This window comes from Oncorhynchus nerka, linkage group LG2, assembly GCF_034236695.1.
Source record: "Oncorhynchus nerka isolate Pitt River linkage group LG2, Oner_Uvic_2.0, whole genome shotgun sequence".
NCBI lineage: Eukaryota > Metazoa > Chordata > Actinopteri > Salmoniformes > Salmonidae > Oncorhynchus > Oncorhynchus nerka.
Genome location: NC_088397.1, coordinates 96,403,148 through 96,418,043, shown reverse-complemented (window position 1 = coordinate 96,418,043; position 14,896 = coordinate 96,403,148). Strand labels below are relative to the sequence as shown.

At 39.0% G+C, this 14,896-nt stretch overlaps 1 protein-coding gene across 1 annotated transcript in view; it reads left to right on the top strand.

Moving 5' to 3' along the window:
• LOC115124942 (plasma membrane calcium-transporting ATPase 2) overlaps window positions 1-14,896 on the top strand; it is a 274,814-nt gene that overhangs the window by 238,048 nt on the left and 21,870 nt on the right. Inside the window, exons 15-18 of the mRNA XM_065004521.1 lie at window positions 1,176-1,263; window positions 2,129-2,235; window positions 8,140-8,331; window positions 9,910-9,924. Of these exons, the coding sequence (XP_064860593.1) occupies window positions 1,176-1,263; window positions 2,129-2,235; window positions 8,140-8,331; window positions 9,910-9,924 (402 nt within the window). The remainder of the gene's footprint in view (window positions 1-1,175; window positions 1,264-2,128; window positions 2,236-8,139; window positions 8,332-9,909; window positions 9,925-14,896) is intronic.

The following is a 14,896-nucleotide window of genomic DNA, read 5'->3' as shown; positions in this document are numbered from 1 at the left end:
CTGAGGAGAGGTTTAAACCCCCTGCTGTAGGGAGTCCCTGAGGAGAGGTTTAAACCCCCTGCTGTAAGGAGTCCCTGAGGAGAGGTTTAAACCCCCTGCTGTAGGAGGTCCTGAGGAGAGGTTTAAACCCCCTGCTGTAGGGAGTCCCTGAGGAGAGGTTTAAACCCCCTGCTGTAAGGAGTCCCTGAGGAGAGGTTTAAACCCCATGCGATACTACATACATTCTCCGCTGGTTGATCTGTCAGGAGTCTACTGTATGTCCCGTCAGGATAAAAGAGCTTTCGGGCTCTGAAATGTTGTTATTGATTGAACCTTTATTTAACCAGGTAGGCCAGTTGAGAACACCTTTATTTAACCAGGTAGGCTAGTTGAGAACACCTTTATTTAACCAGGTAGGCCAGTTGAGAACACCTTTATTTAACCAGGTAGGCTAGTTGAAAACACCTTTATTTAACCAGGTAGGCTAGTTGAGAACACCTTTATTTAACCAGGTAGGCTAGTTGAGAACACCTTTATTTAACCAGGTAGGCTAGTTGAGAACACCTTTATTTAACCAGGTAGGCTAGTTGAGAACACCTTTATTTAACCAGGTAGGCTAGTTGAGAACACCTTTATTTAACCAGGTAGGCCAGTTGAGAACACCTTTATATAACCAGGTAGGCCAGTTGAGAACAAGTTCTCATTTACAATTGCGACCTGGCCAAGATAAAGCAAAGCAGTTCGACACATACAACGACACAGAGTTACACATGGAGTAAAACAAACATACAGTCAATAATACAGTAAAAACAAGTCTATATACGATGTGAGCAAATGAGGTGAGATAAGGGAGGTAAAGGCAAAAAAAAGGCCATGGTGGCAAAGTAAATACAATATAGCAAGTAAAACACTGGAATGGTAGATTTGCAGTGGAAGAATGTGCAAAGTAGAAATAAAAATAATGGGGTGCAAAGGAGCAAAATAAATAAATACAGTAGGGAAAGAGGTAGTTGTTTGGGCTAAATTATAGGTGGGCTAGTCATGCTAAGACCAAGATCAATTCTTTATTTTTACAGATGAACCATTTCATTACAAACATATACACGTTCAATACAATATGAAAACGCGTAAAAACAGAGATATAAAACAGTCGTAGAAAACAAACACAAAATACCCTTTTTTACTCTTTATTACAGGTTGAGCAAGAGCGCATGGACAAAGTCTGGCCTAAACTGCGAGTCCTGGCTAGATCCTCCCCTACTGATAAACACACACTGGTTAAAGGTGAGTGAGGAGGGTCTCTAGGTTTGTCTACTAGCCGTGTCCTGTACCACACTATTGTCCTGCTGTGTATGTCAACTGTCTGAACCATGTCAACATGAAGTTCCCCTGGGGGAAAGATACACATTCTGTTCTAGTCTATTGAAGTTCCCCTGGGGGAAAGATACACATTCTATTCTAGTCTATTGAATTTCCCCTGGGGGAAAGATACACATTCTATTCTAGTCTATTGAAGTTCCCCTGGGGGAAAGATACACATTCTATTCTAGTCTATTGAAGTTCCCCTGGGGGAAAGATACACATTCTATTCTAGTCTATTGTATTCTGCTCTGCTCTTCTCTGCCCTTCTCTGCTCTCCTCTTCTCTGCTCTCCTCTTCTCTGCTCCTCTCTTCTCTTCTCTGCACTTCTCTTCTCTGCCCTTCTCTTCTCTGCCCTTCTCTGCATTTCTCTGCTCGTCTCTGCTCTTCTCTTCTCTTCTCTGTCTTTCTCTGCATTTCTCTGCCCTTCTCTTCTCTTCTCTTCTCTTCTCTGCATTTCTCTGCCCTTCTCTTCTCTTCTCTGCTCTTCTCTGTCTATCTCTTCTCTTCTCTTCTCTTCTCTTCTCTTCTCTTCTCTTCTCTTCTCTTCTCTTCTCTTCTCTGCCCTTCTCTGCATTTCTCTGCTCTTCTCTGCTTCTCTGTCGTTCTCTGCCCTTCCCTGCTCTTCTCTTCCCTGCCCTTCTCTTCTCTAATTTTCTCTTCTCTTCTGTTCCCTGCTCTGCTCTTCTCTTCCCTTCTTTTATCTTCTCTGCCCTTCCCTGCTCTTCTCCTGTTCTTCTGAGTGTGGTTGCCCTTACTGAACTCCTGTATGTTGGGTTGTGTCCTCTAGGCATCATAGACAGCTGCTTGACAGACCAGAGACAGGTTGTTGCGGTGACAGGAGACGGGACTAACGATGGACCAGCCCTGAAGAAGGCTGACGTGGGATTTGCCATGGTAGGACCTGTGGCTGGAGGCATACCGTATCTACAATATATTAATATAGCGTACCACACCACACCACACATCACCTCACATACCACACCACACATCACCTACCACACCTCACCACACCTCACCTCACCACACCACACCTGACAACCCTTCACAACCCCTCACCACACCACACCACACATCACCTACCTCACCACACATCTACACACATCACCACACCACACCTCACCATACATCATCATTCCTCACCATACCACACCACACCACACCACACATCACCTACCACACCTCACCATAGTGCAATCACCTACCACACCTCTACACACATCACCTACCACACCACACCTCACCACACCATACCTTACCACACCATACCTCGCCACACCATACCTTACCACACCACACCACACCTCACCATACCTCACCACACCATACCTCACCACACCACACCATACCTCACCTCACCTCACCACACCACACCATACCTCACCACACCATACCACACCATACCTCACCACACCATACCTCACCACACCACACCACACCACACCATGTTAGAGGCTCGCTAACAGTGCCTGTACTCCGAATGCCAATTTGAATACTCTCACTTTAATATATTACACCCGTGCCCATCGGAATGGACAGCTAGCTATAATGCTACAGCTGTTATAGTAGTTGTAGCTAGCTATAATGCTACAGCTGTTATAGTAGTTGTAGCTAGTTTTAATGCTACAGCTGTTATAGTAGTTGTAGCTAGCTATAATGCTACCGCTGTTATAGTAGTTGTAGCTAGTTTTAATGCTACAGCTGTCATAGTAGTTGTAGCTAGCTATAATGCTATAGCTGTTATAGTAGTTGTAGCTAGCTGTAATGCTGCAGCTGTTATAGTAGTTGTAGCTAGCTATAATGCTACATGTCACAGCTAGCATTTCTGTTCTTTCTAGATCAAACATTTCCTACAATATGTATTTATTACCTTAATTGAACCAGGTGGGTTATTGAGGACACATTAGCTGCATCCAAAATGGCCCCTTATTGCCTACAAAGTGCACATATTGTTCCCCAAAGCCCAATGTATTTTGACTTAATACTGTAGGTCAGCTGTTGGCATATGATAGGCCAGGTTGTTATTGTAAAAGAGAATGCTTGCGATCCAAATGGCACCCTATTCCCTATATAGTGCACTACTTTAGACCAGGGCCCTATTCCCTATATAGTGCACTACTTTAGACCAGGTCCATATTCCCTGTATAGTGCACTACTTTAGACCAGGGCCCTATTCCCTATATAGTGCACTACTTTAGACCAGGGCCCTATCCCCTATATAGTGCACTACTTTAGACCAGGGAGGTCCATAGGGCTCTGGTCAAACTGTAATTAGTACACTTTGCAGGCAGTAAGGTGCCATTTTGGATGCAGATAATGTGTTCTCAATAACCCACCTACTATAACAGCTGTAGCATTACAACTACTATGACTGCCTTAGCATTACAGCTAGCTACAACTACTATGACTGCTGTAGCATTACAGCTAGCTACAAATACTATTACAGCTAGCTACAACTACTATAACAGCTGTAGCATTACAGCTAGCTACAACTACTATAACAGTTGTAGCATTAAAACGAGCTACAAATACTATGACTGCTGTAGCATTACAGCTAGCTACAACTACTATAACAGCTGTAGCATTACAGCTAGCTACAACTACTATAACAGCTGTAGCATTACAGCTAGCTACAACTACTATAACAGTTGTAGCATTAAAACGAGCTACAAATACTATGACTGCTGTAGCATTACAGCTAGCTACAACTACTATAACAGCTGTAGCATTACAGCTAGCTACAACTACTATAACAGTTGTAGCATTAAAACGAGCTACAAATACTATGACTGCTGTAGCATTACAGCTAGCTACAACTACTATAACAGTTGTAGCATTAAAACGAGCTACAAATACTATGACTGCTGTAGCTTTACAGCTAGCTACAACTACTATAACAGCTGTAGCATTACAGCTAGCTACAACTTCTATAACTGCTGTAGCTTTACAGCTAGCTACAAATACTATAATGCTACTTGAGGCGGCAGGGTAGCCTAGTGGTTAGAGCGTTGGGCTAGTACCCGGAAGGTTGCAAGTTCAAATCCCCGAGCTGACAAGGTACAAATCTGTCGTTCTGCCCCTGAACAGGCAGGTAACCCACTGTTCCTAGGTCGTCATTGAAAATAAGAATTTGTTCTTAACTGACTTGCCTGGTTAAATAAATAAAAAAATAACAGCTGTAGCATTATAGCTAGCTACAACTACTATAACAGCTGTAGCATTATAGCTAGCTATAACTGCTGTAGCATTACAGCTAGCTACAACTACTATGACTGCCTTAGCTTTACAGCTAGCTACAAATACTATTACAGCTAGCTACAACTACTATAACAGCTGTAGCATTACAGCTAGCTACAACTACTATAACAGCTGTAGCATTACAGCTAGCTACAACTACTATAACAGTTGTAGCATTAAAACGAGCTACAAATACTATGACTGCTGTAGCATTACAGCTAGCTACAACTACTATAACAGCTGTAGCATTACAGCTAGCTACAACTACTATAACAGTTGTAGCATTAAAACGAGCTACAAATACTATGACTGCTGTAGCATTACAGCTAGCTACAACTACTATAACAGCTGTAGCATTACAGCTAGCTACAACTACTATAACAGTTGTAGCATTAAAACGAGCTACAAATACTATGACTGCTGTAGCATTACAGCTAGCTAGAACTACTATAACAGCTGTAGCATTACAGCTAGCTACAACTACTATAACAGCTGTAGCATTACAGCTAGCTACAACTGCTATGACTGCTGTAGCATTAAAACGAGCTACAAATACTATGACTGCTGTAGCATTATAGCTAGCTACAACTACTATGACTGTGGAGTGGATCCATCGTTAGAAACCTTGAAATCTCCTGGTATTACCCAAGCAGCAACCTCACTACTACACACAGAACACACACCAGCACTGCTGTAGCTACAGTGGAACGAGAGCGCTTCTTAGTGGTGAGATGTGGTGGTACATACACGCAATCTGCAACGCCAGGGTTGTCTCTCAGTTGATATGGTAGAGGTTCTTCTTTTTTTAAAGCCCATAACCATGTGTGTGAGGTTTAGACTTTTTGTTTCAAAGTAGATTTGTTTAAGACTACCAAGAAACACTCTGTGTGACCCTGATTTAGCCCACTGCAGTAAAAAGTTCAACTGATACGAGGTGAGAGATTTAACATGAGAAATGGGATGAGGTAATAGCACTTCAACGTCATTTATTTAAAGAAATGATTGCTTTGCATCTACAAAGTGTTCCTTTTCTACATGGAAACACAAAATAAATAGATTCTACTACATGTCAAAAATACAAATATATAAAAAATGTTAACCAGAAGCACATCTATCAAACCATACCTCTTCTCTCTGCAGGGTTCAGCCAGTATTAAACCAGACTTCTTCTCTCTGCAGGGTTCAGCCAGTATTAAACCATACCTCTTCTCTCTGCAGGGTTCAGCCAGTATTAAACCATACCTCTTCTCTCTGCAGGGTTCAGCCAGTATTAAACCATACCTCTTCTCTCTGCAGGGTTCAGCTGGTATTAAACCATGCTTCTTCTCTCTGCAGGGTTCAGCTGGTATTAAACCATGCTTCTTCTCTCTGCAGGGTTCAGCCGGTATTAAACCAGACCTCTTCTCTCTGCAGGGTTCAGCCAGTATTAAACCAGACCTCTTCTCTCTGCAGGGTTCAGCCAGTATTAAACCAGACCTCTTCTCTCTGCAGGGTTCAGCCAGTATTAAACCAGACCTGTCCTCTCTGCAGGGTTCAGCCAGTATTAAACCATTCCTCTTCTCTCTCTGCAGGGTTCAGCCGGTATTAAACCATACCTCTTCTCTCTCTGCAGGGTTCAGCCGGTATTAAACCATACCTCTCCTCTCTGCAGGGTTCAGCCGGTATTAAACCATACCTCTCCTCTCTGCAGGGTTCAGCCAGTATTAAACCATGCTTCTTCTCTCTGCAGGGTTCAGCCGGTATTAAACCATACCTCTTCTCTCTCTGCAGGGTTCAGCCGGTATTAAACCATACCTCTTCTCTCTCTGCAGGGTTCAGCCAGTATCAAACCATATCTCTTCTCTCTGCAGGGTTCAGCCAGTATTAAACCATACCTCTCCTCTCTGCAGGGTTCAGCCGGTATATAAACCATACCTCTACTCTCTCTGCAGGGTTCAGACAGTATTAAACCATACCTCTTCTCTCTCTGCAGGGTTCAGCCGGTATTAAACCATACCTCTTCTCTCTCTGCAGGGTTCAGCCAGTATTAAACCATACCTCTTCTCTCTCTGCAGGGTTCAGCCAGTATTAAACCATACCTCTTCTCTCTCTGCAGGGTTCAGCTGGTATTAAACCATACCTCTCTCTCTGCAGGGTTCAGCCAGTATTAAACCATACCTCTCCTCTCTGCAGGGTTCAGCCAGTATTAAGCCATACCTCTTCTCTCTCTGCAGGGTTCAGCTGGTATTAAACCATACCTCTCTCTCTGCAGGGTTCAGCCAGTATTAAACCATACCTCTCCTCTCTGCAGGGTTCAGCCAGTATTAAACCATACCTCTTCTCTCTCTGCAGGGTTCAGCCAGTATTAAACCATACCTCTCCTCTCTGCAGGGTTCAGCCGGTATTAAACCATACCTCTTCTCTCTGCAGGGTTCAGCCGGTATTAAACCATACCTCTTCTCTCTCTGCAGGGTTCAGCCAGTATTAAACCATTCCTCTTCTCTCTGCAGGGTTCAGCCGGTATTAAACCATTCCTCTTCTCTCTGCAGGGTTCAGCCGGTATTAAACCATTCCTCTTCTCTCTCTGCAGGGTTCAGCTGGTATTAAACCAGACCTCTTCTCTCTCTGCAGGGTTCAGCTGGTATTAAACCAGACCTCTTCTCTCTCTGCAGGGTTCAGCTGGTATTAAACCATACCTCTTCTCTCTCTGCAGGGTTCAGCTGGTATTAAACCATACCTCTCTCTCTGCAGGGTTCAGCCAGTATTAAACCATACCTCTCCTCTCTGCAGGGTTCAGCCAGTATTAAGCCATACCTCTTCTCTCTCTGCAGGGTTCAGCTGGTATTAAACCATACCTCTCTCTCTGCAGGGTTCAGCCAGTATTAAACCATACCTCTCCTCTCTGCAGGGTTCAGCCAGTATTAAACCATACCTCTTCTCTCTCTGCAGGGTTCAGCCAGTATTAAACCATACCTCTCCTCTCTGCAGGGTTCAGCCGGTATTAAACCATACCTCTTCTCTCTGCAGGGTTCAGCCGGTATTAAACCATACCTCTTCTCTCTCTGCAGGGTTCAGCCAGTATTAAACCATTCCTCTTCTCTCTGCAGGGTTCAGCCGGTATTAAACCATTCCTCTTCTCTCTGCAGGGTTCAGCCGGTATTAAACCATACCTCTTCTCTCTCTGCAGGGTTCAGCTGGTATTAAACCAGACCTCTTCTCTCTCTGCAGGGTTCAGCTGGTATTAAACCAGACCTCTTCTCTCTCTGCAGGGTTCAGCTGGTATTAAACCAGACCTCTTCTCTCTCTGCAGGGTTCAGCTGGTATTAAACCAGACCTCTCCTCTCTGCAGGGTTCAGCCGGTATTAAACCATGCCTCTTCTCTCTGCAGGGTTCAGCTGGTATTAAACCATACCTCTCCTCTCTGCAGGGTTCAGGCAGTATTAAACCATACCTCTTCTCTCTGCAGGGTTCAGCCAGTATTAAACCATACCGCTCCTCTCTCTCCAGGGTTCAGCCAGTATTAAACCATACCTCTTCTCTCTGCAGGGTTCAGCTGGTATTAAACCATGCCTCTTCTCTCTGCAGGGTATAGCCGGTACAGACGTGGCCAAGGAGGCGTCTGACATCATATTAACGGACGATAACTTCAGTAGCATAGTGAAGGCTGTGATGTGGGGGAGGAACGTCTACGACAGCATCTCCAAGTTCCTCCAGTTCCAGCTGACTGTCAACGTGGTGGCTGTCATAGTGGCCTTCACTGGGGCCTGCATCACACAGGTAACAAACACACACACACACAGGTAACAAAACACACACACACACACACACACACACACACACACACACACACACACACACAGGTAACACACACACACAGCTGACTGTCAATGTGGTGGCTGTCATAGTGGCCTTCACTGGGGCCTGCATCACACAGGTAACAAACAAACACACACACAGGTAACAAACACACACACACACACACACACACACACACACACACACACACACACACACACACACACACACACAGCTGACTGTCAACGTGGTGGCTGTCATAGTGGCCTTCACTGGGGCCTATATCACACAGGTAACAAACACACACACGCACACACACAGGTAACAAACACACACACACACACAGGTAACACACACACACAGGTAACACACACACACAGCTGACTGTCAACGTGGTGGCTGTCATAGTGGCCTTCACTGGGGCCTGCATCACACAGGTAACAAACACACACACACACACACACAGGTAACAAACACACACACACACACACACACACACACACACACACACACAGGTAACAAACACACACACACACACAGGTAACACACACACACAGCTGACTGTCAACGTGGTGGCTGTCATAGTGGCCTTCGCTGGGGCCTGCACCACACAGGTAACACACACACACAGGTAACACACACACACACAGGTAACAAACACACACACACACACACACACACACACACACACACACACACACACACACACACACACACACACAGGTAACACACACACACAGCTGACTGTCAACGTGGTGGCTGTCATAGTGGCCTTCACTGGGGCCTGCATCACACAGGTAACAAACAAACACACACACAGGTAACAAACACACACACACACACACACAGGTAACACACACACACAGCTGACTGTCAACGTGGTGGCTGTCATAGTGGCCTTCGCTGGGGCCTGCACCACACAGGTAACACACACACACAGGTAAACACACACACACACACACAGGTAACAAACACACACACACACACACACACACACACACACACACACACACACACACAGGTAACACACACACACACACAGGTAACACACACACACAGGTAACACACACACACAGGTAACACACACACACACAGGTAACAATGTGGCGGCAGGGTAGCCTAGTGGTTAGAGCATTGGACTTTGGACTCGAAAGGTTGCAAGATCGAATCCCCCGAGCTGACAAGGTAAAAATCTGTCGTTCTGCCCCTGAACAAGGCAGTTTAACCCACTGTTCCCCGATAGGCCGTCATTGTAAATAAGAATGTGTTCTTAACTGACTTGCCTAGTGAAATAAAGTTAGAAAGAATAATCGGTGTGTCAAACATGTATCCTGGTGTGAGTTTCAACCTCACTGATATCTTACCTATCTCATTTGCTATTGCTGTAATGTATCTGCGTCTGTTATTGCGATGGCTAGGGGATTTAGGGCCAGAATCATCAGCGAGGTTGAGAGGTGACAGCTCTGCCTTGTTCCCCTGGAGAGACACAATCGTTCAGAGGCCAGTCCATTGGTGGGGATGACTAACTATGGTTGACATAAACCATGTGTGCTCCTGTAGGACACTCCACTGAGGGTCTAGACACTAACCTGTAGATAGTATATAGAGTTAGGACACTCCACTGAGGGTCTAGACACTAACCTGTAGATAGTATATAGAGTTAGGACACTCCACTGAGGGTCTAGACACTAACCTGTAGTTAGTATATAGAGTTAGGACACTCCACTGAGGGTCTAGACACTAACCTGTAGTTAGTATATAGAGTTAGGACACTCCACTGAGGGTCTAGACACTAACCTGTAGATAGTATATAGAGTTAGGACACTCCACTGAGGGTCTAGACACTAACCTGTAGATAGTATATAGAGTTAGGACACTCCACTGAGGGTCTAGACACTAACCTGTAGTTAGTATATAGAGTTAGGACACTCCACTGAGGGTCTAGACACTAACCTGTAGATAGTATATAGAGTTAGGACACTCCACTGAGTCTAGACACTAACCTGTAGTTAGTATATAGAGTTAGGACACTCCACTGAGGGTCTAGACACTAACCTGTAGATAGTATATAGAGTTAGGACACTCCACTGAGGGTCTAGACACTAACATGTAGTTAGTATATAGAGTTAGGACACTCCACTGAGGGTCTAGACACTAACCTGTAGTTAGTATATAGAGTTAGGACACTCCACTGAGTCTAGACACTAACCTGTAGATAGTATATAGAGTTAGGACACTCCACTGAGGGTCTAGACACTAACCTGTAGATAGTATATAGAGTTAGGACACTCCACTGAGGGTCTAGACACTAACCTGTAGATAGTATATAGAGTTAGGACACTCCACTGAGGGTCTAGACACTAACCTGTAGATAGTATATAGAGTTAGGACACTCCACTGAGGGTCTAGACACTAACCTGTAGATAGTATATAGAGTTAGGACACTCCACTGAGGGTCTAGACACTAACCTGTAGATAGTATATAGAGTTAGGACACTCCACTGAGGGTCTAGACACTAACCTGTAGATAGTATATAGAGTTAGGACACTCCACTGAGTCTAGACACTAACCTGTAGTTAGTATATAGAGTTAGGACACTCCACTGAGGGTCTAGACACTAACCTGTAGATAGTATATAGAGTTAGGACACTCCACTGAGGGTCTAGACACTAACATGTAGTTAGTATATAGAGTTAGGACACTCCACTGAGGGTCTAGACACTAACCTGTAGTTAGTATATAGAGTTAGGACACTCCACTGAGTCTAGACACTAACCTGTAGATAGTATATAGAGTTAGGACACTCCACTGAGGGTCTAGACACTAACCTGTAGATAGTATATAGAGTTAGGACACTCCACTGAGGGTCTAGACACTAACCTGTAGATAGTATATAGAGTTAGGACACTCCACTGAGGGTCTAGACACTAACCTGTAGATAGTATATAGAGTTAGGACACTCCACTGAGGGTCTAGACACTAACCTGTAGATAGTATATAGAGTTAGGACACTCCACTGAGGGTCTAGACACTAACCTGTAGATAGTATATAGAGTTAGGACACTCCACTGAGGGTCTAGACACTAACCTGTAGTTAGTATATAGAGTTAGTATATATAGTTAGTATATATAGTTAGTAGATGTAGATGTAGTTAGTATATATAGTTAGTATATGTAGTTAGTATATATAGTTAGTAGATGTAGTTAGTAGATGTAGATGTAGTTAGTATATATAGTTAGTATATATAGTTAGTATATATAGTTAGTATATGTAGTTAGTATATATAGTTAGTATATATAGTTAGTAGATGTAGATGTAGTTAGTATATATAGTTAGTATATGTAGTTAGTATATATAGTTAGTATATATAGTTAGTATATATAGTTAGTATATATAGTTAGTAGATGTAGTTAGTAGATGTAGTTAGTATATATAGTTAGTATATATAGTTAGTATATATAGTTAGTATATATAGTTAGTATATATAGTTAGTAGATGTAGTTAGTATATATAGTTAGTAGATGTAGTTAGTATATATAGTTAGTATATATAGTTAGTATATATAGTTAGTAGATGTAGTTAGTATATATAGTTAGTATATATAGTTAGTATATATAGTTAGTATATATAGTTAGTATATATAGTTAGTATATATAGTTAGTAGATGTAGTTAGTATATATAGTTAGTAGATGTAGTTAGTATATATAGTTAGTATATATAGTTAGTATATATAGTTAGTATATGTAGTTAGTATATATAGTTAGTAGATGTAGTTAGTATATATAGTTAGTATATATAGTTAGTATATATAGTTAGTAGATGTAGTTAGTATATATAGTTAGTATATATAGTTAGTAGATGTAGTTAGTATATATAGTTAGTAGATGTAGTTAGTATATGTAGTTAGTATATATAGTTAGTAGATGTAGTTAGTATATAGAGTTAGTATATATAGTTAGTATATATAGTTAGTAGATGTAGATAGTATATATAGTTAGTAGATGTAGTTAGTATATATAGTTAGTATATATAGTTAGTATATATAGTTAGTAGATGTAGATAGTATATATAGTTAGTAGATGTAGTTAGTATATAGAGTTAGTCTATATAGTTAGTAGATGTAGTTAGTATATATAGTTAGTATATATAGTTAGTAGATGTAGATAGTAGATGTAGTTAGTATATATAGTTAGTAGATGTAGATAGTATATATAGTTAGTATATGTAGTTAGTATATATAGTTAGTATATATAGTTAGTAGATGTAGATAGTATATATAGTTAGTAGATGTAGTTAGTCTATATAGTTAGTAGATGTAGTTAGTATATATAGTTAGTAGATGTAGTTAGTATATATAGTTAGTAGATGTAGATAGTATATATAGTTAGTAGATGTAGATAGTATATATAGTTAGTAGATGTAGATAGTATATATAGTTAGTAGATGTAGATAGTATATATAGTTAGTAGATGTAGTTAGTCTATATAGTTAGTAGATGTAGTTAGTATATATAGTTAGTAGATGTAGATAGTAGATGTAGTTAGTATATATATAGTTAGTAGATGTAGTTAGTATATATAGTTAGTAGATGTAGATAGTATATATAGTTAGTAGATGTAGTTAGTATATATAGTTAGTCTATATAGTTAGTAGATGTAGTTAGTATATATAGTTAGTAGATGTAGATAGTAGATGTAGTTAGTATATATAGTTAGTATATATAGTTAGTATATGTAGTTAGTATATATAGATAGTAGATGTAGTTAGTATATATAGTTAGTAGATGTAGATAGTAGATGTAGATAGTAGATGTAGTTAGTATATATAGTTAGTAGATGTAGATAGTATATATAGTTAGTATATAGAGTTAGTATATATAGTTAGTAGATGTAGTTAGTAGATGTAGTTAGTATATATAGTTAGTATATATAGTTAGTAGATGTAGATAGTAGATGTAGTTAGTATATAGAGTTAGTCTTTATAGTTAGTATATATAGTTAGTATATATAGTTAGTATATATAGTTAGTAGATGTAGATAGTAGATGTAGTTAGTATATATAGTTAGTAGATGTAGTTAGTATATATAGTTAGTATATATAGTTAGTATATATAGTTAGTATATATAGTTAGTATATATAGTTAGTAGATGTAGTTAGTATATATAGTTAGTATATATAGTTAGTATATATAGTTAGTAGATGTAGATAGTAGATGTAGTTAGTATATATAGTTAGTAGATGTAGTTAGTATATATAGTTAGTATATATAGTTAGTATATATAGTTAGTATATATAGTTAGTAGATGTAGTTATTATATATATAGTTAGTATATATAGTTAGTATATATAGTTAGTAGATGTAGTTAGTATATATAGTTAGTATATATAGTTAGTATATATAGTTAGTATATATAGTTAGTAGATGTAGATAGTATATATAGTTAGTATATGTAGATACTATGTGTAGTTAGTATATATAGTTAGTAGATGTAGTTAGTATATATAGTTAGTATATGTAGTTAGTATATATAGTTAGTATATGTAGTTAGTATATATAGTTAGTATATGTAGTTAGTATATATAGTTAGTATATATAGTTAGTATATATAGTTAGTATATATATAGTTAGTATATATAGTTAGTATATATAGTTAGTATATATAGTTAGTATATGTAGTTAGTATATATAGTTAGTAGATGTAGTTAGTATATATAGTTAGTATATATAGTTAGTATATATAGTTAGTATATATAGTTATTATATATATAGTTAGTATATATAGTTAGTATATATAGTTAGTATATGTAGTTAGTATATATATAGTTAGTATATATAGTTAGTATATATAGTTAGTAGATGTAGTTAGTATATATAGTTAGTATATATAGTTAGTATATATAGTTAGTATATATAGTTAGTATATATAGTTATTATATATATAGTTAGTATATATAGTTAGTATATATAGTTAGTATATGTAGTTATTATATATATAGTTAGTATATATAGTTAGTATATATAGTTAGTATATATAGTTAGTATATATAGTTAGTAGATATAGTTAGTAGATGTAGTTATTATATATATAGTTAGTAGATGTAGATAGTATATATAGTTAGTAGATGTAGTTAGTATATATAGTTAGTATATGTAGTTAGTATATATAGTTAGTATATGTAGTTAGTATATATAGTTAGTATATGTAGTTAGTATATATAGTTAGTATATATAGTTAGTATATATAGTTAGTATATATATAGTTAGTATATATAGTTAGTATATATAGTTAGTATATATAGTTAGTATATATAGTTAGTATATGTAGTTAGTATATATAGTTAGTAGATGTAGTTAGTATATGTAGATAGTAGATGTAGTTAGTATATATAGTTAGTATATATAGTTAGTAGATGTAGATGTAGATGTAGATAGTAGATGTAGATAGTATATGTAGATAGTATATATAGTTAGTATATATAGTTAGTATATATAGTTAGTATATGTAGATGTAGATAGTAGATGTAGATAGTATATATAGTTAGT